The sequence below is a fragment of the Trematomus bernacchii genome, unplaced genomic scaffold, assembly GCF_902827165.1.
Source record: "Trematomus bernacchii unplaced genomic scaffold, fTreBer1.1, whole genome shotgun sequence".
NCBI classification, from domain to species: Eukaryota; Metazoa; Chordata; class Actinopteri; order Perciformes; family Nototheniidae; genus Trematomus; species Trematomus bernacchii.
Genome location: NW_022987586.1, coordinates 34418 through 59930, shown reverse-complemented (window position 1 = coordinate 59930; position 25513 = coordinate 34418). Strand labels below are relative to the sequence as shown.

The window sequence follows — 25513 nt, the reverse complement described above, 5'->3', positions numbered from 1 at the left end:
GCAAGAACAAAGGGTCTATAAAGTATTATTACCTACATATACAACTTCAAAAGACATCCTTAAATGTCAGAAAAACATATATTACCACAAAGGGTCAATAAAGTATTATCAGCCCCCCACTAGACAACTTTAGAAAATGACATCCTTAAATGTCATATAACCATATTATATCGCAAGAACAAAGGGTCTATAAAGTCTTATGACCCCCCTATTTAAGAACTATACTTTATAGGGGGCAATACAACAACAATAGGTGAGCAAATAAGTCCTAAAACAAATATTGACAACAATGGTTTACTAGGGGGGACACTACAACAGGTTCACAGACAAACGGTCAATAAAGTCTTATGACCCCCCTATTTAAGAACAATACTTTATAGGGGCCAATAAAACAATAAACAGCTAAACAAACAAGTCATAACAAGAATGAAGACAATGGTTTATTAGGGGGGCACTACAACAGGTGCACTGACACCTGTCACATCAAAGGGATTTAGGTTTTATGGGGGGTCATAAAAATCACTCAACATGTCATAAATACCAAAGTGACACATACCCTGTTCTTTCAACTACTAATTTCTTCCATTAACTGGGGGTTCCCTCCCGTTAACTGGGGGTATTTCTGGTCACGTTAGCACACATGCAGCGTTCAGTGGGGCGATGCAGGGTTTGGTGAAGCCGTCAGCGAAGCCCCCGCCCTCCACCAGCTCCGGCCTGCGGTTGCACATGGGGCAGAGCTTGTTGCGCTCCTGCGACGCTCGAATCCAGACGATGAGGTTCCAGCGCCGGCCCGAGGAGATGGGCAGGGCCCCGTGCATCTGCTGGCCCCGGTGCAGGAGACCCTCGCTCACCCTGTGCTCCACCTCCCAACACTGCATCTCACTTAGAGCTACCTGCAGAGACATAAACACCAATAACCAGCATCAGTGGTGAAGAGCAATGTTCCCAAATACCACTGTTCCCAGTTTCTGTCCCACTAACCAGTCCTTAAAGACTACAGAGCCCAAACTGTGTTCCCGTTAGTGTTTACTTCCTGTTTACCTTCTCCTACTGTTCCCGTTAGTGTTTACTTCCTGTCTGTTTTCTTCGGCTGTTCCCTTTAGTGTTTACTTCCGGTCTGTCTTCTTCTGCTGTTCCCTTAAGTGTTAACTTCCTGTCTGTCTTCTTCTACTGTTCCCTTTAGTGTTTATTTCCTGTCTGTTATATAAAAATACTCATAGCAGAAATGTCACTGTCCTACACATCATTTGTTTACAATGGCCGCGATATAATACAATTGGCCAATGGTAAACAAAATTAAAACACAGCATATAAAGTAGATATTAGGTTAAGTGAAGGTTAAAGGATTTTAATATTTGAAGGTTTACACTGACTTTTGCTTCTATTCTTTTTGGGACAGAGTTAAAACAAAAAATGGTCCTGGAGTTTTAAAACCCAGAATGTGAATTAGCACTTAAATCTGCTACATAGTTTAATTTTGAAAGACAAATTTAGTAAATGCACATGCTGTTAGATAATATATTGGCACAAGGCATTCAAAACATTCAATGTTTTCTTAAAGTCTGTGTCACTTTAAGGTACGATGCCAAAGGTGATTTCAAAACACGTTACCAATCATTTTTGAAATTCTACTCTGCAACGTCAAAATTGTAATGGCAATTCTCATGTCTTACCATTTTTCATGACTAATTATACCAATTAAGGCCTCATTTTAAGATGCCTTTTAAGGAAACCCTGAGTATAACCCGGGGGTGTAGGTGTGGGTAGTATTACAAGTATATATATTCACCTGTCTCATATCCCCAAAATAAAGGTTTCCCTCTGTGAAGTCCTTTCCGAGGGAAACGTTCAGCGTGACCTCTGCGTTGTCGTAGTGGTAGCTCAGGTCCCGGTCTTCGTCCATGTCGTATTTCACCACGAAGGCCTTGTGGCTGTCCAGGCTGCCCCCCCCACAGTCGGGGTAGAGCAGGGAGGTGAGCGGCTGCAGGTAACGCTGGCGGAGCGGCGTGATGAAGCCCTCGTCGAAGCCCAGTTCATTCAGCAGGATCTGGAGGACATTCATGAATAACACACTTTCAGACTAGAGGTAAGAAAGCAGCTAAAACGCAGGAGTTTATTTGACTAACTTTGTCTGTTTGGGTCTGTAGATTTCTCCTGAATTCACCAACAGTTAGGATCACATGAAGCCTAATTTGCATATTTAGACATGAAACGTCAGAAAACTTGTAAAATCTTGATTTGAATATGCAAACAAAATAAAACAATACTTTTTAACATGGATTTACCAAATGTTCACAATTCTGTTCTGGAATACTCCGTAAATAAAACATATTTGATAAGAAAATGCCTAATTTACACATATAAACATAATATTTCATAAAGGTTGTAATACAAAAAGTGAGAAAGTTTTATAGTGATATCTATTAGTTAAATATTTGACCCTATTCACATGTAGTGTTCCTGTCATGACCCTTATATTTATATAAAAGTCCTCGCACGAAACCTCTGATATTTCATCGAGCTTCTCATATTTCCTGACTGAGGGACTACAGGAGGTCAAAGATCAAAATGTCATGGCACCATAAGTATTAAATGTGAATGTGCAGTGAATAAATAGTGTTTTGGAGGTTGAATTACCCCGTAGTGGTTCATGGTGTTGGGTCTTCCTTTGGGGGCGGAGGACTGCTCAAAGTGCTCCAGCTCCTCCACCAGCTGCTCACAGAAGCTTCTCTCAAACACCGGGAAGCGATAAACTCGGGCAGCTTCAACAGAAACATGGGAATCAATGGTTATAAAGGGGGGAAACATGAGGTGCAGGGGTGACTGTTTTGTATTTAGTTTTGTTCATTATTAGGCCACTAGAGAAGAGGGTTTCTGTTCCTTTAATAAGTAATTAAAATGTTATCCGCCTTTATTTATATCCTGCTTTAAAAATACTGTTTGCTGAATCCTTTTAATTTGAGATCGTCATTAAAACAACTTCAATTTTACCAACTCCATCATCCTAAAAGGGAACATTTTTACAAATGTTTTTGTATGAGAGCTAATACTTCCCATGTTTTTGCTTTTTGAATACATTTAAAAATGGATTTTAAGACATTTGTATGCCCTGTATAACCAGGCCTTATGTGATAGTATCTGTACACTTGGGATTCAACCACATTTTTTTAACTAAGACGTGCATAACAGTATGTATACTCTTTAAAGTCAACAGAGAAAAATGGGAATTATTCATTTGTGTTGCGTCAGCTTCACCTTTCAACGTCTTTGTAATGTTTATAACTCACTACAGGAAAGGGAACACCCTAAAAAACATAATAGGGCCCTTTTAATATTTGGTTTAACTGTTAATTTCACTGTCTTTGTAACATATTTAAAATGTATTTCAGGACTTTTTTATATCCTGTATAACCGGGACTTGCATGGCACATGGCGTAATCTTCAGTCAACCAAAAAATAAAATGAAATCTACTGTAATTGACATTAAAAGTGCACATTATTCACGAAGAGGAGGTCAAAGGTGAACCTCTCACCTGCCTCCTCCTGCAGCAAGTCTCCGAGAGCCCCCCCCCTGACGGCGCTGACTCTGCAGAAATCCACTATCTGCTTGAACTTTGGAGCGAGGTAGGACTCCTGAGGAGAGAGTGGGGGGGGGGGGTTGCAGGTGTGTTTCAGCGATGTGTTACTGTATGCTGAGTTGTATACTCGATTCTGATTGTTCATTTTGGACTTTCCAGAGGTTGTCAATTTTAGCTAGCAGACCGTTACTAAGGAGAACAGACCGTTGCTAAGGAGAACTCGCTGCTAATAATCCCTGCCTTAACCTGTTAACCTGTTTTTCAGGTCTCAGGCTCGAAAATGACATTCCCAGAACAAATGACTATATCTTCACTTCTAAAAGGGGTAAATGAATAATCTTTTTTCTCAAAGAAATGATAAACCTGTGAGTTGGATTTAGAAGAGTCAGAATCAATATAAAATTGTTTTATTTTAAATTCAGATTGAACATATTAAAACATGTAAATGATAGTGTCCGTCCAAAAAAAACATTACTTATAGTGAAAACCACCCTTGAATGGTGGGATAGTAGACTAAAAGCTTTAGGAATCCAAACTATAACATATACTAAGTACCCTGTATCAAGATTGATGCAAAACAAGTGACATTTAACCTTTTTAGAGAGGTTTAGAAGAAAGAAAACACTTCTGGGGTCATTTGGGTGCATTTGCCATATCTCTGGCCCCCTTCGGTCGATTTTGATGATTGACATCTCTTTTGAACCGTTAGAGCCAATAGAATCAAGGGGAAGTTCCTAAAATCCATCTAAACATTACCCATTGGTGAATGAGTGATGCGTAGCCAGAATGCCCAAAACCGGAAGCTGCCATACACTCTGGTAGCTATGATAGCAGCTATATGAAAACTCCGTTATTGACATAAATATGGTGATGGATTATCAGTAATCATTTCAAAGTGACACAGACACATTGGATTAACCTTCAGCCGCGTTTTTCTCATTTTAATGCCATTGAACACAACTTTTGATCAGAAACAGCAAAAGGTAAGACATATTTGCCGTATTTGCTCCGTAAAGCTACGTCGTGTGATGTCTGGGTTTGCTTCCCATTCCACGATCACTCAGGGCTCATTTAGACGCTTCTTGTGAGACTTGTGTTTTGTTTCGGTAAAAATGGTTCGTATCGTCAGTTCGCTGAGTTTCTTACCGTTAGGTGGGTATGACACATTCATAGTTTGTTAAAGGTTAAAGGTAGGGTAGGTAAGTTTGAGAAACCGACTCGAGATACACTTGTTATATTCCATGGAATGCTCTTAACATCCCGATAGCAATGAATATCTGAAGTGCTTTGACAAAAAATCCATACAAAAATGTCATCTGTGGAAGCCGTAGTACTGTAAAAAGCACGACCAATCATTTGAGCCGGCCCGGCTAAAATAACTGGATGGCCTACCTGCCTGTCAGCCTTCCATCTGTGCACAAACTTATCTCGTGCCCTCATTGGTCATGTGCGCGTTCGTGTGTGTTGGAGGAGGGCCTCTATAAGGAAGTGGCAGATTTTCTCCGGTTGTGTATTTTCAAATTCTAGCGATCCCGAGCCGGTTTCTCAAACTTACCTACCCTACCTTTAAGAAGCCCTGAGACACAGTTTCGTGAAAAAAAGCAATTTTTAGGCACATATTATAGCTCTCAGATATATACAAATATATAAAAAACATGTCTATGAAGTGTTTTGCTCAAAATACCAAACAGATCATGCATTCTAGCCTCAAATCCCTCTATTTCAGCCCTGTTACTAAAGTGCTGATTCTGGGTCCGTAGCTTAATACTCAGCTAAATTCTCAGCGAAGTTTCTGATAGGGCCGTGGATCTAAAGCCCGCCCACATTTCAGATATTACGTCATAACGGCAGAAAATCTGGATCAGCTCCGTTGTTAGCTCGTTTTTAGAGATTTAGGTACGGTGGAAACGACAGAGGGTTTTCACTTTGTGAGTCTCCTGACACACCGGGGACAAATATGTATGTATAAAAGACATGAAAAAGTGCATTTTGCACGACAGGAGACCTTTAATAACGATGAGGTGTTATATACCTGCAGGTGGTAGACGTGCGGATGCAGAGGCCGGTACGTGTCTTTGATAGCAGCAGCTCTCTCTGCACACGTCACACTAAGACGCCTTCGCCGGTCCACTTCCTGTGAAATCTAAACAGGAAAAGTCGTGATGAGTTTGAGTACTTTTACTTTTACTCAAGTACAAGATCTGAGTACTTCTACTTTTACACTGTATATCAGTATGTAGTGTCTCTACTTTAAAGAGTCCTCTCCTGCTGATGTTCAGGTGTATATCAGTATGTAGTGTCTCTACTTTAAAGAGTCCTCTCCTGCTGATGTTCAGGTGTATATCAGTATGTAGTGTCTCTACTTTAAAGAGTCCTCTCCTGCTGATGTTCAGGTGTATATCAGTATGTAGTGTCTCTACTTTAAAGAGTCCTCTCCTGCTGATGTTCAGGTGTATATCAGTATGTAGTGTCTCTACTTTAAAGAGTCCTCTCCTGCTGATGTTCAGGTGTATATCAGTATGTAGTGTCTCTACTTTAAAGAGTCCTCTCCTGCTGATGTTCAGGTGTATATCAGTATGTAGTGTCTCTACTTTAAAGAGTCCTCTCCTGCTGATGTTCAGGTGTATATCAGTATGTAGTGTCTCTACTTTAAAGAGTCCTCTCCTGCTGATGTTCAGGTGTATATCAGTATGTTGTGTCTCAATTGTCTGCTTTCATATTGTTTGTCTGTTCATTATTGTAACAAAAACTAAAAACAATAAAAACAATAAAAACATATATATATATATATATACATACATATACATACATGATACATGTTGATTGTCTGTTCAGGTGAGCGAGCGCCTGAGTGACAGGTGGAGCATCGTGCAGGCGGTGTCTCCTCTGGATCTGCCTCAGCTCAACCCTCTGCACGACGGCAGCTTCTCGCAGCTGAAGGAGGCCGTGGAGCAGATGGTGGCGGAGAAGCAGAGCCAATGGGACGACTTCCTGGACCCGGTGCTGTTTCTGTTCAGAACGTCCAGCAACCCCACCACCAAGTTCAGCCCCTACTCCCTCATGTTCAGCAGGAAGCCTGACCTGCCCAACCAGGTGGGCAGAGAAAAGATAAGAAGTCAAAGTCAACTTTATTGTCAATCTCAAAATATGTTTGTAAGAAGTACTTTATTGATCCCAATGTGGGAAATGTTTGTGTTGCAGCAGCATAAAAAGACATGGCATTGTACAGTAAAAATTAAAAGACTAGAAATAAACACGAAAGTAGAAAATATCCATGTTGAATTTACAAATTGACAATAACAAGATATAAAGCAAGTTATTATATTTACATAAGTATGTGACGGATGGAATATTACATATTAAATATCCGTTGGGAATCCATTGTTCAGAGAAGAGAAACATAGTTGAATCAGAATCAGAATATTACCAGGTACGAGGAATTTGACTTGATGTCATAATAATAATAATAAAGCTTTATTTATAGCACTTTTCATACAACACATGCAGCTCAGAGGGGATGTGGCTGAGGTAATGTGAACTCGGAAATGTTGAGAACCCCAAAGTTTTATGTTATAAATGTACGGGTCCCCAGAACATAGAAAACTGCATATGTTGGTGAATTTGCATGATTAGCACAAGTTGCATTTATTAGCATTATAGCTAAATAAAAATAAAAACAACACAGTAGGGATAACACATTTTATTTTGTGCTCTCTATATCCATTTCAGGACCCAAAATGGCAGTTTAAACCAGAACGTGGCCATGTTTGTACTCTCTGTGGGACCACCATGAGTAGTGTTGCAACCATTGGATACAGAGAGCACCAGATCAACATTATTACCTCTACTGTGGACAATTTATTTTCAAACATATAAGCAATCTGTCCAACCCAAACGATCCAGCATCCACTAAATCCTCAAAATCAACCCAAAATTCATTGAAATCAGCCCACAGAAGACAAATATGGTAATTTCTGGTTTAAACTGCCATTTATGATCCTGAAAATGTTAGACATAGATTCAACATCTTCAATAACCCCCCAAACCACTCCTAAACTGTCCAAATCGGCCAAGCCATCTTTTAACTAATGCTAATTAATGCAACTTGTACTAATTGTGCAAATTGCCCAGCATATGCAAGTTTATATCTGGCAGTTTCTATGTGCTGGGGACCCCTAGTATACATTTCTGTCATAAAACTGTGCGGTAATCAACAGGGTTATGAGTAGACAACTACTATCTGGTACGTTTCCTCGCTCTAATTGAACGTGGTTCCTCTAGACGACGTTGAGCCTGCTGAGTTACCATGACCAGGAGCAGGATGAGTTCTCCACGACGGAGAAGGCCTCCTCGTTTCTGAGCGCGATGCAGGAGCAGCAGAACTCTGTGAAGCAGCTGGTGAGTTATTTTGCACTATTTGTTTTAACCATTGTCTTTATTAAAGGTCACCTATTGTGCAAAATCCACTTCTTCATGTCTCCTCTACATCAACATGTGTCCCCTCTTCTTCATGTCTCTTCTACATCAACATGTGTCTCCTCTTCTTCATGTCTCTTCTACATCAACATGTGTCCCCTCTTCTTCATGTCTCTTCTTCATCAACATGTGAATAAAATATGGCCCTGTAGTGAAGGGCAAGGTGACACAAAGGCACATTGACATCAAGAGGCAATGCAGACAACGCAGGCCAAGAGCAACACCCGCCAGGCAGTAATGTAGCGGTGAAGCACAGTAGGGCAGGCAAGCCAGCTGTGCAGACAGACACAGCCGTGAGGGCAGACCAAGCGGCAAACTCTGGGGCAGAGCCGGGACGCCAATAAGGAAGTGCCACAAACCGCAGTTCATCTATTGGCCGATAGGCAATGACTGCAGAAAGGAGGAATTTCCATAGACCCCCATGTTAAAATGCCCAACTTTACAGCAGAAATAAACATGTTTCTACCCCTGGATGCAATACAAATTATTCGGGATATAGTTAGATTCCACCTTAATGATTATTAATTGTTGAGTGAATTGTTTTATAACGCGACCCTTTTATTTATATTAAAGTGGACCTATCATGCTATATTTGAATAATATAGTGTAGGACAGACCTGGGCATCGTACGGCCCCCGGGCCACATACGGCCCTTTGGTTGACTCTGACCGGCCCGTGTAAGGCTAATTGGAAATGACAAAATAAACATATTTTCTAACTTTACCTCATGCATGGACTAAAGCTGCATTGCTTTTATTTTGAAGTTGTTTTTTATTCACGTGCATAATGACGCAATACGTATATCAAGACGTACACATTATTGGATCCTTGTCACAAGACGACTTTAGCCCTCAAAAAAATGTCCGCTAAAAAAAGAAAGGTAGATGCTGAATGCAGGGTTTTCAACAAAAATTGGACTGCTAAGTATTTATTTACTGAAGTCGGAGGTAAAACCGTGTGTTTAGTTTGCGGGGAGCAGATCGCCGTGTTTAAGGAGTACAATGTGAGTCGACATTACGAGACGAAACACGCGGAGAAATATAAAAACTTGACTGACGCTGAAAGGGCGCGGACATCGGAAGCTTTGCTAGCTAAGCTGCAAAAGCAGCAAGGCTTTTTTACCAAGCTTCACACATCCAGTGATGCAGCAACCATGACCAGCTTTGTGATATCCCACAAAATTGCTAAAAACAGTAAGCCGTTCTCGGAGGGGGAGTTTGTCAAAGAGTGCTTGGTGGACTCTGCAGCACTAATATGCCCTGAAAAAAAAGCCGCATTTGAGCAAGTCCCGCTGTCCAGGCGAACCGTGACTAGAAGGATCGAGGACATTGCGGGGAATCTGGAGCTTCAGCTGCAACGTGATGTGGCAAGTTACGACTTTTTCTCCTTGGCTTTGGACGAGAGCTGTGATGTCCGCGACACAGCCCAGTTACTCGTATTCGTCCGCGGGATAACACCGGACTTCAAGATTACGGAGGAGCTGGCAGCAATGCGGTCGATGAAAGGGACGACGACAGGGAGCGATCTGTTCACGGAGGTAAACGAGTGCATGGACACGCATACATATGTGAACAAACATTTTCAATTATGAAGTTTACGAAATCCAGGTATAGATCCTCTCTCACTGATGATCATCTGTCAGCTGTGCTTCGCATCTCCACCTCAGACATTCAACCTGACTTTGATGCACTCGTTAAAGCCCAGCAGAGACTAGATTTCTCTCACTGAACAAGAAAAGAGAACTTAAAAACACCAAATGAGGTGGTTAGACTACAAATGTTGGCATGTAAAGGCACCAACTAGCAGTGAACTGGGACACTTTCTTTGGAAGCCTTTTTCTCAAAATCACAGTTCAGTGATGTTTAGTGACAGTTCAATATGATGTATCTTGCTTAATATTTGGAGTACAAAGACAATATTGTGATGTCTTTAGAATGCTAAGAACCTCTTTCCAACAGTAAATGAAACTCAAAATGTGTTTGAGTGAATGTGACTGAAAATGTTCACTAATATGAGTCACAAATGGTGAAAAACGTTCATTTTGTTTACCATTGTTTTGGGAAATTTGATTTAATAAATGACATTTTTTTGTAAGGCAACCTCACTTTTTCATTGCTTAACTATAACATATACTCTTTACCAGCTTGTCAAAACAATGCTATTTACTGCTTTTTATAAAGAAATACAATTAATATTATGCAGAATTGAGTTCAGCCTTTTGGCCCGGCCCTCCACAATATTTTCAGTTTCTCATGTGGCCCCATGGAAAAAATAATTGCCCACCCCTGGTGTAGGACCATACCTATATAAGGCATATTTATACTTTTTTTTTTTTCAAAATACCAAACAGATCATGCATTTTAGCCATGCCTCATTTTGCTCAATTTGACAATTTCTAGCTCTGGGCAGATTCAGTGAGAACAGCACCATCTACTGGCCTGGCATATGTACTATGGCGTCTCCAGCGCTTTCGAACGGCAATGGCCGTGGCTGTCTGCTCCTGATTGGTGGAGTTGGCCCAATAGCCGTAGCGCCACCGTCCTGACGTCCGGACAGTAGGGGTGTTGAAAATAATCGTTTCTACGATGCATTGCGATGCGGACGTGGACGATTCGGTCTCGATGCAGTGACGGAAGATAACCGATTATAGCGTAGTAACGTTGCTTCCTGATTTTCCGGCCGCTGCTTTACTATAATGTTTTTTTTTCTGTCACTTTAATATCAAATCGGTCTGTGACGCAGAGATCAGGGAACAGACTGACAGCGGCACAGCGGCACCAAACACGGAGCAGTCTGCTTTATCCACCAACACAAGAACACCAGTCCAGAACCAACAGCAGAAGGACCCGCTCTGAATCACTCCGTGTCGCTGCGGCTCAGAGACACAAGGATTTATGTTTTTCAAAAATAATCGCGTTACAATCATGTCAGGTGGATTTAATTAAGTCTTGGATTGCAGAGTATGAATGTCCTCTAGCAATTTTCAGACGATATTATTATATACGTGTGTAAAGTTTGTGAAGGCAGGAGGAAAAAAGCTTCCGCGATCACCGTCTCCTCTCCGTTCCTCCAAACCCCGCCCCCTCCCTGAAAATAATGAGTGACAGGCTGATAGTGACCCGATAGAAACTTTATTATTCACTTAATCACTGATTGAGATATAATGAAGCTAACTTAATCTCATACATTATGTAACAGTAAGACAGAGAATGTAAGTGTGCACCCACATGCAGTATTTTTGTTTGTATATGCTGTTGTAAATACTCCTGTTGTCTGCTGTGTTCAGACTCAAGTCCTGTGTGTGATGCCACATTCAGGACATTCAGTGTCCTTTCTTTAACAGAAGACCGTTGCTAGAAGCTGCAGCTAGACTGCAGAAGCATTAGTTTTTTGTTTTTGAGGATGGAACAACTTCACACACAGATATAGGGAGGCTAGACATATACAATTAATTTATTTTGGTTTATAAATTAATGTCAAGACATTTATGTTCTTGATTTCTGAAGCACTTTCTAAATAATAAAAAGAGAGTTCATATGTATTTACTGCATGTATGCATTGATGAAAAATAAGCCATGTGCAGTAATATAGAAAATTGAGGATGCACTAACATTGATAAAAGACTTGACTTGACTTTGACTTGGTATTCATGACTTGAGACTTGACTTAAGCTTGAGACGGATGACTTGAAAGGACTTGTCTGTTTAAAATTAAATATTTGCGTTTGTTTTTGTAGTGAGATATTACGCTTAGTTTTTTCGAAAAACGTGATTGGGTGATTATAGCGCCATGCGCGCAAACCTGGCAACCCACTAGACGGCAGGAGTGTCAGTTAACATGGCAGCGGCTAGCGTTACTCCAAAAATAGTGAAGTTTGGATTCAAGGATTATGTTGTCGATGACGCTAATAAGAAGAGAACAGCGGTATGCAGGGTCTGCAGCATAAAGATCAGTGACACGACCACCACAACATCCAACTTCATTCGTCACTACAACAAAACCCACAGAGAAAGGTGCGTGAATGTGTTGTGTTAGCTAGAAAGCTAACGTTAAGTTTAAGCTACGTTAGACTTGGTTTCAAATCGATTAAGCATTGCAAAGAGAAGACAAAACGGTAAATGAACACTAGAACCACCAAGGGATTCATTTTGACTAACCCTGATACTGACGGGCTGTCAGGAGAGAGAGAGAGAGAGAGAGAGAGAGAGAGAGAGAGAGAGAGAGAGAGAGAGAGAGAGGAGAGGAGAGAGAGAGAGAGAGAGAGAGAGAGAGAGAGAGAGAGAGAGAGAGAGATGAGAGAGAGGAGAGAGAGGAGAGAGATAGAGATAGAGATAGAGAGAGAGAGAGAGGAAAAGAGATGCCTCGTTTATTTCCCCTGTGTTATTATCAGAAGTTACTGTAAACTGTTGAATAATGTAGTTCATCTACTTTTAGTAGTTTGTTTAAATGTTTTAATTATGTTGTTTTTGTTTGTAGAAGTGCATCATTCTTTGATTTATTGTAAAATGAATCTGAACTTTTTGATCTGTTATGATGATAAACTGAAGCCATTTCTAAATTAACCCAATTAAGTGAGTTTTAAATCGTCCTACTTAGTTTATAAGGAAATTATGAAGAGGAACAAATTAAATGATTTGAAAATGATATCTATGTAGGTGCTGACGCTGTTGACGGTTCTAGTGTTAACAGACATTTAAATTAAATATGTGTAATGGCAAATGCCATATATGATTTTCTTACCTGGAATTCTGCCTTTTTGAACAGACTTTTTGATTGAGTCCTAGCTATATTGTCTGCAGTTCTAGGGTTAATATAAATCTAATATGATTGTCATCGGTCTAAATTAGATTTCAAATGATTAACTGTGTATGTAATGAAGATCATAGTGTGGGTTAAATCCATTTTCATAACCACTGTCTTTTAACTGATTTAAATGGGGAAACTGGGCTTATTCATCAGAATTTCGTATGACTTGACTTGACTTGACTTGACCTGAGCAATGACTTGACTTGACTTGCTTGACTCTCACCACAGTGACTTGGGACTTGCTTGATACTTGTAGGTCAAGACTTGAGACTTGCTCATGACTTGCACATGTAGGACTTACTCCCACCTCTGACGCATTGGTATGAATCGTGATGCATCGTGATGCATCGGGATATCGAATTGAATCGAATCGTTGACAGGATAATCGTAATCGAATCGAATCGTGAGACCAGTGAAGATGCACAGCCCTACCGGACAGTGTTCAAATCTGGATCAGTTTTTATCAGATCCATTGCAGCCCCTTTTGTAGAGATTTGGGTATGGAGGAAAATAGAGAGGGTTGTGTTTTCTGACACTTGGTGAGTTCCCTGGAACACCGGGGACACATATTCATGTATACAAGACGTACAAAAGTGCATTTTGCATGATAGGTCCCCTTTAAGTCTTAAAGTGTTTGCATAAATTAAGGCGTGGTCACTTTGATGGACAGGTACGTGCCTCACTGTCAGCTAACAGCAACCTGTCCACTCTGATAGGCTAGAACGTTAGCTTGTTGTAGTTACTGTACTTGACCCTTTAGCCGTGTTCGTGGTGATTGTGCCTTTTAGGGAATGTTGTTACAAATACCAGACAATTAAAATGTCGTGCTGTGTGGTTGAATGTACTAACAGAACTTCCAAGAAGTCTACTCTCAGCTTTTTTGTTGAGTAAAATGATAATATTATACATGTTAGCAGGTGTTTGTGTGCTTGTTAGCTTAGCTTGTTATATAGCTTATTAGCCAGCTAAAGACGTAACCCTTTATACATGTATATATATATATCAGCGACGTGCAGTCAGGGGAGGCAGGGGAGGCAGAGCCTCACCTGTCATACTCCAATGTAACAGAAAAACAACTAAAGAAAAACTAAATAGTAATAATAATAAAATGTCTCCACTGATCTGTGTTGTAAGTGTGATTTCTGTATGATTCCAATCGCTTTTTATAGTCAAAATCAGCAAATTGGCCGAGCTCCGCTACAACTACATGGGAGCGATGAGGATTGAGGCAGGGACGAGCTCTGCCTCGCGTAAGCCCACAGTAACTGGCTGGAGCGGGGGCACCAGTGGCGGCTGGTGGAAAATATTTTAGGTGGGGCTGTGGAAATGGTGATCAAACAATACTAGGGGGGTCCGGGGGGATGTTCCCCCGGTAAACATTTTTGAGAAAAGACCCCTTAAATTATGACTTCTGGTGATGTTAGAGAGGGGGGGGGGGGGACAATTTGAGGCTTAAAAATATGAGAAGACTGATCAATACCTCCATAACTTCAGTGTGGTTAGCTATGAATCTTCCAAAACTTCCAAACACCTTGTCCTGGACATAGTTTCTACAGCATAAACTGTGCAACAGTACAGTAGGCCCACACAAACTGCAGAACACCGGGGCTTTGGGAACACTCAAAATTACTTAAAATTATTTAATTCCCATTTAACCTGTTAAGGGGCTTTTTCCCCCGTTTTTTTTCTCACGAAACTGTGTCTCAGGGCTTCTTAAAATGTAATAAACTATTCATGTGTCCTACTCAGAGGAAACGCATCTAACTGATGATATGAACCATGTTTACCGAAACAATACACAAGTCTCACAAGAAGCGTCTAAATGAGCCCTGAGTGAAAAAATGCTAACGCACTCTAGGTATAAATCAATCGATATACTTATCGGATATGCACAAACAAGCTTACAAGCTGAGATTCCACATATTCTAGAAATATAAGTATCATCACTGAGCGATCAGAACTCGCGACAGGGGAAGCAAATACAGACATCACACGACGTAGCTTTAGGTAGCAAAACACGGAGATATGCTCACCTTTTGCAGAATAACAATTCTGATCAAAAACGAGAAAAACGCAGTTGAAGGTTAATCCATAGGTTAATCCAATGTGTCTGTCACTTTGAAAAATGATTGATGATCCATAATTCTATTTTTATTTCAAAAACTGAGTTTTCATTAGCTGCTAATGGTAGCTTCCAGAGTGTATGACAGCTTCCTGTTTTGTCTCCTTGGATACGAGTCCAAACAATTCACAGACTGCACTGGGCGCTGACGTAGGAGCCCTGTGACCATCAGATTTGACGACGCTGATTGGCTGAAATGATGTTTCGGCGGCATAGTTTAAAGATAGCAACAGTTGGCTTCTGCTGCACTTGCTGCCCTCTCGTCTGGGCGCTGTGCATAGCGCCCAGACGAGAGGGAGTAATGATACACGGTCAAGGCCAGGCAGGAAACATGTGACTTATCAGTAACTTTAGACATCGTAACACAATTTTAAACGAGATTTTATTGTAGATTATACATTTTACTGATACCAATTATATAATATTTACCTTGTTTATAAAAAATAAAAATAAAAATAAAAAATATATTTTTTTATTTTTTTTATTTTTTATGTGGGAAGAGGGGGGGCGGCGCCCCTAGCGCCCCTATGGGCCGGCCGCCACTGGCGGGCACTAATGTAGCGCGGGCACTTATTTTGTGAGCGCGCTCAAGCCAGGCTCATTTGCTTACTGTGGGGTGAGGTAAGGCACAGATGAGCTCTGCCTCACCTCAGAATGCGTCACCCCACAGAAACTGGCTGGAAAGCGGGCCCGAAGCGCATGCCTGTTACCATCTCACTGTATGTCACCAATGTAATGTTTGTAGATCCCTTTATTACATTTATCCTCACCATCCATAGTCTCTAAATAACTTATTTCACGTATATATGATATTTAGGCCCGCTGGTCTCATCATACAACGGCAATGAAAAAAGCACCAGGAGAGGCAGCCATAACGTGAGCCCACAGATTCTTGTTGCTACTGTTATTCTACGCAGAAATGGTAGACGCAAACAACAAACTAGACTTTTGAAACTACAGGAAGATAAGGAGGACTTTTACAAAAAAGTAATGGAGATTGTTGTCCAGAAGGATAGCATGGACTTCATCTTCAAGTCAAGGTAAGACCACAATTGTAATGAACATGGGATCTTACTAAGAAAGAACAATCCAATATTTAGATTTTGGGTATCCTTTTGTTGAACGGTCTGTTTAAAATGAATCGAAGCATCAGACTAAAAAAGCTTTTGAAAATAACCGAATATTTCGATTAAGGTCAAAATATAATATTTGTAAATCTGACTCTGAAAGAGTCAGTGCCTCACCAGCCATGAACCTCACCGCACGTCACTGATATATATATATACAGTTTAGTTTATGATTCAGCCTTGGGTAAGACTTTTACAGTCTATGGTTATGACGCCCATAATGTTAAACGGGAACAAATGTTAAAAGGGGACCCAATTATCCCAGTGGTGGCTGCCGGAGTCCGCCGGCCAGAGCTAACGGAGCCGCAGGGAGCTAGCTAGCCCCCGTTAGCTCCGTTAGCTCCGTTAGCTCTGTTAGCTCCGGCGGCGGAGTCCGGCGTTATAACTGGAGATCAAGGAATGCAGCGAAACACGGACTTGGTTCGCCTGCAGCCCGCTGTAGTATTAGCTAAATAAATGATGTTGAACAAGGCTTATTAAATGAGCATGAGCATGTGAGCATTTTAGCCTAGCTTGGCAGCTTCAGCTAGATCGGGAGCTTGGAGCCCCGCCTTGTGCTTCAGCAGCAGGTCCCGCCTCGGCTCCGCATCTTTGCCCTTTTTTGGATCAGGCTGGAGCAGGCGGGAGTTAGACTCTGACGTCACTGTCGAGCCGTTAGTGGCCGACTCCGCCTACTAAGGCTTCTCTGCAACTCTGCAGAATCCTATGGGTGACGTCACGGAACCTACGTCCATTTATATATACAGTCCATAGAGTGGCGAAGTCACGCCCATCTACTTCCGCCCCATGGGACCTTATTTCGGAAAAATAATGTATTGAAGTCAATGGAGAGAGAAAACTTATCTTTCGATCCCGTTTGAATTGTGCCATGAATTACACATATGATGTTTGTCAATCTTAAAAAATCATTTCCATGTCAAAAAAGTCACAGTTTGTCGTAAAACTGTTGAAATATAAGACTATGAAAAATACGCAACTAGAAAGACTACAAATCCCAAAGTCGCGTAAGTGATGTCACAATTGTTTTCCTCCACTAAGAGATAGCTAAGATCAGCGCCATATAGATAGAATCTATCTATATGGCGCTGGCTAAGATAAGATAACTTTAACAAGATGCCTGTGTGCTTAGTACCAGGTTGTTATCATACCAGCAATGGGTCTTGCTCGTTCTTTCGCTTCCCGTTTGATGAAAGGACCAGGAGTGTCTGGATCAAGCTAGCTAGTAGCTAGCACGTTAGTTAGCATTACAGCCTTGTCATTTGTATTAGCCTTAACATGAAGTAACATTAAAGCTCCCATGTCATGCTTTTCCGGTTATTACCCGTCCCCTTGTGTGTTATGAAGGTTTTTATGCATGTAAACGGTGTGCAGAGTCAAAACCCTCAAAGTACACCCTGTAGCGAGTAAAACTCTAACACAGAAAATACCTCCCCAAAACGCCTCGTTGGAGATACGTCACTGCCCATTTGAGTCTTCCATTTAGTTCCGGGTACCGCCTGATGTCATGCGGTACCCGGAACGAAATGGACCAATCCCGAAGAGCTATGGCCACACCAGCAGCGGCGTGTTCCTCCTCCAGAGGTTCGAAGAACCGGCATTTCACAGACGAAAGCTTCCAAAACATTGCCCAGTTTGAGGCCGGATATGCACAGCTTGTTTGGACCGTTTGGAGCAGGGGAAGATCTGGGTATACAACCTGTAAATTTGCATTGTTATTTGTGTATTTATCAAACAAGACTGTTTAAATGTGTAAACTGTGTTGGACTGCTAAGCCATTGACACAGTGCTAACTGTGCTAACTAAGTTCCTAGAGTTTCCATATATCAACTCTAATATCAGCAGATGGCCTTGCATACATGTATCTCATAGCAGGAGAATGTCTGCATTCACACACAAAATACCTATTGACAGTATACTCCGGGTGATTTGCCGGTCAGTCGCGAAACGTAATTACATTATAGCTGGCGTAGCGATCTAACACACGGAGCTAGAGCTAGTTTTGGTCAGAAAAACATTTTTGTGATGCTACGTTGCTAGCGTTTAAATATATCAACTACAATGTCAGCAGATGGCCTTACATGTTTGTCATGGCAGGAGAATGTCTGCAGTCACACACACGGAATACTCATACAGTATACTGTACTGTGATTTACCGTACATTGTGACCGTACATATACTGCATGTAGCTAACGAGGCTAGCTGTATGCTAGCGCAAAACAATGTATTCATGCAAGTTACATTGTATGACCGAACGTAGCAGAATACCCGTATACGATTGCAATTATAAACACGTTATTGCTAGCCTAATATGAACCACTAGCTTTTGTTCATAGTAGTTTTATTACACTGCATTATAGTTGCCTTTCCTCCAAGCTAACGTTCATATCGTGTTAGCTACCAAGGTAAACAAAGCTAGGTTAGCATATTAGCAGGCAAGCTGTTCATTACACAACTACTACTAACGAGTCTAAAACAACTAAGTTTCTCTACTATTTTGTGATTTGCATTTGATTTCGTCCAGCCAGATCCTGGCGGACAATCCATGACGGGGAAGGGATTCTACTACTACTGAGGGTGCTAAAAGGCACCGCACCGACTGTGCGCAGGCAAGATGCGAGGAGGAGGAATGGATGATATACCGTGTATATATGTATATTTATGTTCATTTTGTACATTTCTAAAAATAAAGTTTAATGGAAATACTTAGTAGGCCTATCCTTTCTTCCCTGAATTCATATATAGCAAACCATGATTTGATTTCTCATCAAACAGTAGTAGTTTATAACGGGTAAAAATAACTTACTCTTTGTTATGAGAGTAGCTCGTAGGCCACAACGGAAAGACAAGGAGACATACACGAGTTTACAAAACCACGGCACATTTATTGTGGTAAATGCAGAGAGAGGTGGTTGAGAGGATCGCAGAGTTAGTCTTCCTGCAGCCGCTTTGTATGGGCTCAGAACAGTCTCATAATACACACATGCACACAGAAGGATTCACACTTGTATTTCATGATCCGCAAAAGGATTCACACTTGTATTTCCAGATCCACACTTGTGTTTTTCAATGCACACACAAATGTGTTCCGTTTCATATTCATGTAAATAAAATCCAAATACAGAAAAAAGTTTTACATATGTATTTTTGATCCTCACATATTTGTTTTCCGTTTAAAACCGCTGCACCTGCAAACACAAACCGCTTTCTGTGCATGGATCGCTCTGCATTCGTGTGTGGGTTTTTTGAGACTCCCCTGACGGTGACCCGATTCGTACTTGTAATTTTTTCTATCTATAGCCAATCAGATGTCTCCTCAATTCTAAGCCAATCACATGAGCGCGCCCCCACAAGGGTAGATTTCTTGCGTTCATGACGTAGCGCTTCATGTACGCATTTTGCGCTGTCCGGAGCTGACAGGTCCATGGAGCCTGCCTGCAGGCGCTAATCTCAGGACACCTCCACTCTCAGTACATTACCACTTTCCGATCAGGAAATGCACGCAAATACAAGCCTTTATATTATTAAGGTACAGTGCCACTTTCCGAACCATTAATGAATGCTTGTGTACACAAAAACGGCAGGCAAAACTGTTTTAAATGTGTGTTTCCTGTATGGCGATCAGCTGCTTTATTTATGTCTGTATGAAGTTGTTGTGAGTGTGGAGGGAGCAGCTACAGGTTAGCTTAGCCTAATCGATCAGTGCACTACGAAGCCAGTGCTAGACAGTGAACTGTCAACGGGGGGAGCCCCGCCGGTCATTATCGGCCGATATTCACTCTTAATAGTTTGATCGGTGCTCTCTATAAAGGCCGATCAGGAGAGCTGGATCTGATCGATATGGACATAAACGCGAGTGAAGTTTTAGCGAGCTGCATGAGAAACTGACGGGCTGTCAGGAGAGAGGGAGGGAGAGAGGAAAAGAGATGATCCTTACTCCCGTGTTATTATCCGGTCATAGTCCGGTAATTACCTAACGGAAACGCTGCTACACAATTCTTATTATTATTATTATTGAAACATGACCGGTAAGTTTCAAATTTGTCCGGTAAAATTAAATTCTGTCCGCGGAAACCCTGCTCCGGACTACGCAAAATGCGTATATGAAGTGACATGAACGCAAGAAATCTACCCTCGTGGGGGCGCGCTCATGTGATTGGCTTAGAATTGAGGAGACATCTGATTGGCTATAGATAGAAAAAATTACAAGTACGAATCGGGTGACCGTCAGGGGAGTCTCAAAAAACCCACACACGAATGCAGAGCAATCCATGCACAGAAAGCGGTTTGTGTTTGCAGGTTCAGGGGATTTAAACGGAAAACAAATATGTGAGGATCAAAAATACATATGTAAAACTTTTTTCTGTATTTGGATTTTATTTACATGTATATGAAACGGAACACATTTGTGTGTGCATTGAAAAACACAAGTGTGGATCCGGAAATACAAGTGTGAATCCTTTTGTGGATCATGAAATACAAGTGTGAATCCTTCTGTGTGCATGTGTGTATTATGAGACTGTTCTGAGCCCATAGCTTTGGAGAGAGACTGTGTCCGGAGGTGTCCGTGATCGTGCTGATTAGCCTCTTCAGCTCCACCCCATCGTAAGACAAAGGCCCTGGGGCCGTCACACTCTTCTATAACAACAGTTAAAAATATATATGTATATAAAATATACCGCTGTACCGACGCCATGATAAGACTGATGTTACGCTGAGAGCAGCCGGGAAAAGCACTGACATGGGCGCAGCCTCTCTGGTGGTTGACTAATCAGAACGAGTGGCCGAGCTGACCAATCGGAGCACACTAGGCTCACAGGGAGGGGGGGGGGCAAGAGCTCCAACGAGTCGTTTAGTGGAGAAAGTGAATACTGCTGAATACACATGCTTGACAGAGATGCTGTATGCGAAACCAATGTGAGTTTGGAAAATTGCACAGTATAAATCTATTTTAGTATACCTCAACAATGTAATTATGATCAGTGGAAATGGCCATGACATGGGCCCTTTAAGTAACCCAAAATGTTAAACAGTAAGAGTAGTAGTCATATTTCGTGAACCCTTTGAAGAGTACTGTCACACCGGTGTGATCATTGTATAATACACAATTTAAGCCCGGGGGAGAAATGCTAACGCTAACGCTAGCGATCTTCTCTACTTCATGCTATCTGCACAAATGGTTGACATTAAACATTAAAAAGACCATTCAGTTCAGAGAGAATCAAAGGAAGGCAGGCAGGCAGCTTTGCATGACTTTCTTCAGGACGTGTTTCATTGTGGTGATAGTGAGGGTAGTCAATCGTTTTGTTGACAAGACAGTAGTGACGGCCATCTTGGTGACGTGTGTTGTTGACCAGAGATGTAGTTCATTGAGCGTTTCACACAAACAAATGTGTTACTTCACAGTTTTACGACACATTTTTTTTTTTTTGACTTGCAAAATTATCTTTTAAATTGACAAACATCATATGTGTAATTCGTGGCACAAATCAAACGGGATCGAAAGATAATCTTTCTCTCTCCATTGACTTCAATACATAATTTTTCCGAAATAAGGTCCCATGGAGGTCCACCGGAAGGGGAGGGACTTCGCCACTCCATGGGGCAGACCAGCCGTCCAGGCAACACTCAGGCCGTTTCTCAATCGCGAGGATATTGGCTTCCAAGCCAATATTTCAAGGATGCTACGTCATCGAGTGCCGCCGAAGGACTGTTCCAATCTCCAGCATACTTGGAATTCCACCGAGGCCGCGTCCTTGGTTTGGGGGAAATTTCGAGGCTGCACATGGGTAGACTTCGCGTCCTTAAAATCCCCACAATGCTTTGCGCATGGACCAATTTCCCCAAATCTGTGGCGGAAGATGTAAGATGCTAGCCTGTTCCACTCTTCGTTTTCCGAATAGCAGGAAGTATTCTTGCCTTGCTTCTGAAGCAAGATGCTCGGCTCGGCTGTCCTACCAAGCCAGCATCCTCGCGATTGAGAAACGGCCTCAGTCAGGCAGTAGTGTAGCGGTGAAGCACAGTAGGGCAGGCAAGCCAGCTGTGCAGACAGACACAGCCGTGAGGGCAGACCAGCCAGGCAACACTCAGTCAGGCAGGCAAGACACTCGTAGAAGTAGAGCAGTCGTGGATGCAACACAGACGTAGAGGCAAAACAGCAGTCCCTCTTTATCAAGCTTCCAGCGCAGAGCCTAGCAGACATTTAAAGGAGAGGTGTCATGCTTTTCCGGTTATTACCCGTCCCCTTGTGTGTTATGAAGGTTTTTATGCATGTAAACGGTGTGCAGAGTCAAAACCCTCAAAGTACACCCTGTAGCGAGTAAAACTCTAACACAGAAAATACCTCCCCAAAACGCCTCGTTGGAGATACGTCATTGTCGGAACTAAATGGACCAATCCGTGGAGCCGTTACATTATGTCCGCGGAGCCGTTACGTTAAGCCCCCGCTGATTGGTCCAAATTGACCAATCCACGGACTTCCTCACACACACATCTGTGTGCAGGGAGCAGGCAGCTCAGCTGATGTCTCCTCCCTGGCTGCAGGCTGATAACAGACAGTTGGGATCGCGGCGAAATTCTCTCGGCAGACCCATTCTCACAGCGTTTATCAACCTTTTTCTTACTCAATATCAAGCCACACTTATTGTTTTTACTTCGGCTGTGACTTTGTGTGTGCTCAGCATGAGTTTGACTGTGTTTCGCTATGTATCCTAAACAGAGATGGGGTCGTTACTAAAAAAAAGTAATATATTACATATTACATATTACTTTAAAAAAAAGTAATATATTACACTACCTCGTTTCTCTCTACATAAAGTAACTCGTTACTTTACTCGTTACTTTACTCGTTACTTTACTCGCAGGGCCGGCCAGCCCCTCCCTGCAGGCAGATCACGCAGACTGCTAAAGTTTCAAAAGTTCTCTTTAGGTCAGTTTCCATTGTCGCATAAGACTGATCCAGATAGCTCTGACTATGGCTGTCCTCTGTCTCCTGCTATCTGTATTTCGCGCAGTATATCTCTGAACGATGCGATGGTGATTCCACTGTGCAAATGGGCAACATTACCTCTACTATGAAGGATGCTACAAGCCTGTCCATCTCTGCTTTGGTTACCGGTCCTCCAAATTCTAATTTGTGCTGCTTCGGAATCGGCGGCGGCGACTCACAACATCCTCACTCTGGGTTCGGGGGTCCTTAGCTATTAGCTTCACCTTAGCATGTGTTCTTTGCAGGTGCTTGTTGAGGTTTGACGTGGTGTTTGCAGCAGTGGATAACAGCTTCTGGCCTGGACACAGTTTGCACCTCACCGTTACATTCCTGTCTATTCTTCGGACGAACTCAAAATAATGGGCATACCTCCACCCCTCGAAAGTTATCGCTGACTCAGCCATGTTTATGGAGCACTGCACGCGGAGATGTGGACGTGAAAGTCGCGCAGATTACGTACATATAAACCTGCGGCGGAAACCCCTCTTGTCTGTCAGTGTGATTATGACTGATTTTATAAAAGTAACGAAGTAACGCGTGTCGGGCAATGTTAGTAACTGTAGTGTGATTACTGAATTATAAAAGTAACGCGTTACACTGCTCCGTTACCGACAAAAGTAATATTATTACAGTAACGCGTTACTTTGTAACTTTGTTACTTTGTAACGCGTTACACCCAACTCTGATCCTAAACAAGGAAACAACACCTCCACGGAGCTCAGCGCGATTCACAACGTCCCGACCAATCAGAGCACACTGTGCTCACAGGGAGGGTGGGGGCTGGAGCTTTGGGAGCTACAACGAGCCGTTAAAGGCAGAGAGTGAAATTCAGTGAATACACGTAGTTTACAGAGATGCTGTATGAGAAACCAATGTGAGTTTGGAAAAATGCACAGTATAAATCTATTTTAGTATACCTCAACAATGGAATTATGATCAGTGGAAATGGCCATGACACCTCTCCTTTAAAGTGATGTTACGATAATAATACTAGATTAAGATTATTCAGGAAGAATGAGACAAGCAGCAGGTTTACCTACCGATTAGGCCAAGTTCAGACAAACACACAGCAGAAGAGCTTCATTTACAGCGGCAGCAGACATGTGCTGCAGGATCCCTGCAAGGGTCTATATAGAGCTTTATTGGCCCCTATGGGAAATGTACAAGCTACCCTGCAGTATATACAGGTAAACTTGCTTCCTATTTATCAGAGGCAACTTTTGAGCATTAATGGATTAAGATTTATGATTTTAAAGTATAACATACATTTTTCAGAATATTACGTTTTTCAGGTACTTTTACTTTTACAAATTTGACGACTTAAGGACAACGTATTCAGCACTTTAACTTAAATAAAAATAGTAATACCACCGTGTGTAGAAATGATCAACACAATACAAATAAATCCAGCATTTAAATGTGATAAACACATGAATGCATCAATGATTATAATCAAAACATATCATATATATTATTCTGAATGGGTCGATCTGCATATTGAGTACTTTTACTTTTGGAACTTTAACTATGTTTTGATGCCAATACTTTTGTACTTTTACTTCAGTGACATCTTGAATGCAGGACTTTTACTGTAACAGAGTATTCCTACACTCTGGTATTTCTACTTTTACTCAAGTAAAATATCTGAGTACTTCTACTTTTACTCAGGTACAAGCTCTGAGTACTTCTACTTTTATTCAAGTACAAGATCTGAGTACTTCTACTTTTACTCAAGCACAAGATCTGAGTACTTCTACTTTTACTAAAGTACAAGGTCTGAGTACTTCTACTTTTACTCAGGTACAAGGTCTGAGTACTTATTCCACCTCTGCAGCTTACAATAAGTGCAATCAACCACGAGGATGCAAACTCCGAACAGCACGAATCCTGCAAGAACATTAGCTTCAGATATGCCAAACATTTGTAATTGCTATACAGATATTTGATTTGTTTATTTATTTGACAATTGCCAGGGTTCTCACACGCACCAAGCCCTGGCAGCACATCACCCCTACTCTCTTCAACCTCCACTGGCTCCCGGTCAAGTCCCGCATCACTTACAAACTCCTGCTCCTCACCTACAAATCCCTCCATGCCCTCTCCCCTCAGTACCTCACAGATCTCCTCCACCCTTACATCCCGTCCCGCACCCTTCGATCCTCAGACTCCGGCCTGCTCTCCATTCCCCATTCACGCCTCCGCACCTTCGGGGACCGTGCCTTCAGTGTCGCTGCCCCCACCCTCTGGAACTCCCTCCCTGCAGAAATCTGCAACGCCCCTTCTCTCAACATCTTCATATCAACCCTTAAAACTCATCTGTTCAACATCGCCTTCCAACTATAACTCACTCCCCCCCCACTTACACTTCCATTTCTGCCCCCTGTTTTATGTTTATGTTTTTTTATGTTTTATGTCTTGT

General features: G+C 41.9%; 2 protein-coding genes across 2 annotated transcripts; one reads left to right on the top strand and one right to left on the bottom strand.

Moving 5' to 3' along the window:
* Positions 1-280: 280 nt before the first annotated feature.
* LOC117480928 (2-oxoglutarate and iron-dependent oxygenase domain-containing protein 2-like) lies at positions 281-6396 on the bottom strand. Its single transcript, XM_034128351.1, has 6 exons — positions 6388-6396; positions 5611-5721; positions 3534-3633; positions 2638-2762; positions 1790-2047; positions 281-893 (listed from the first exon to the last, which is right to left on the bottom strand). The coding sequence occupies exons 1-6, from the start codon at positions 6394-6396 to the stop codon at positions 627-629; spliced, it is 870 nt and encodes a 289-aa protein (XP_033984242.1). The 3' UTR covers positions 281-626.
* Positions 6397-6407: 11 nt separating this feature from the next.
* On the top strand, positions 6408-25437 carry LOC117480927 (the record flags this gene model as incomplete). The annotated part of the gene is made up of 3 exons (XM_034128350.1): positions 6408-6671; positions 7860-7976; positions 25087-25437. Coding segments are annotated over 3 exons (732 nt in total), but the record flags the coding sequence as incomplete, so codon positions are not given.
* Positions 25438-25513: the final 76 nt, after the last annotated feature.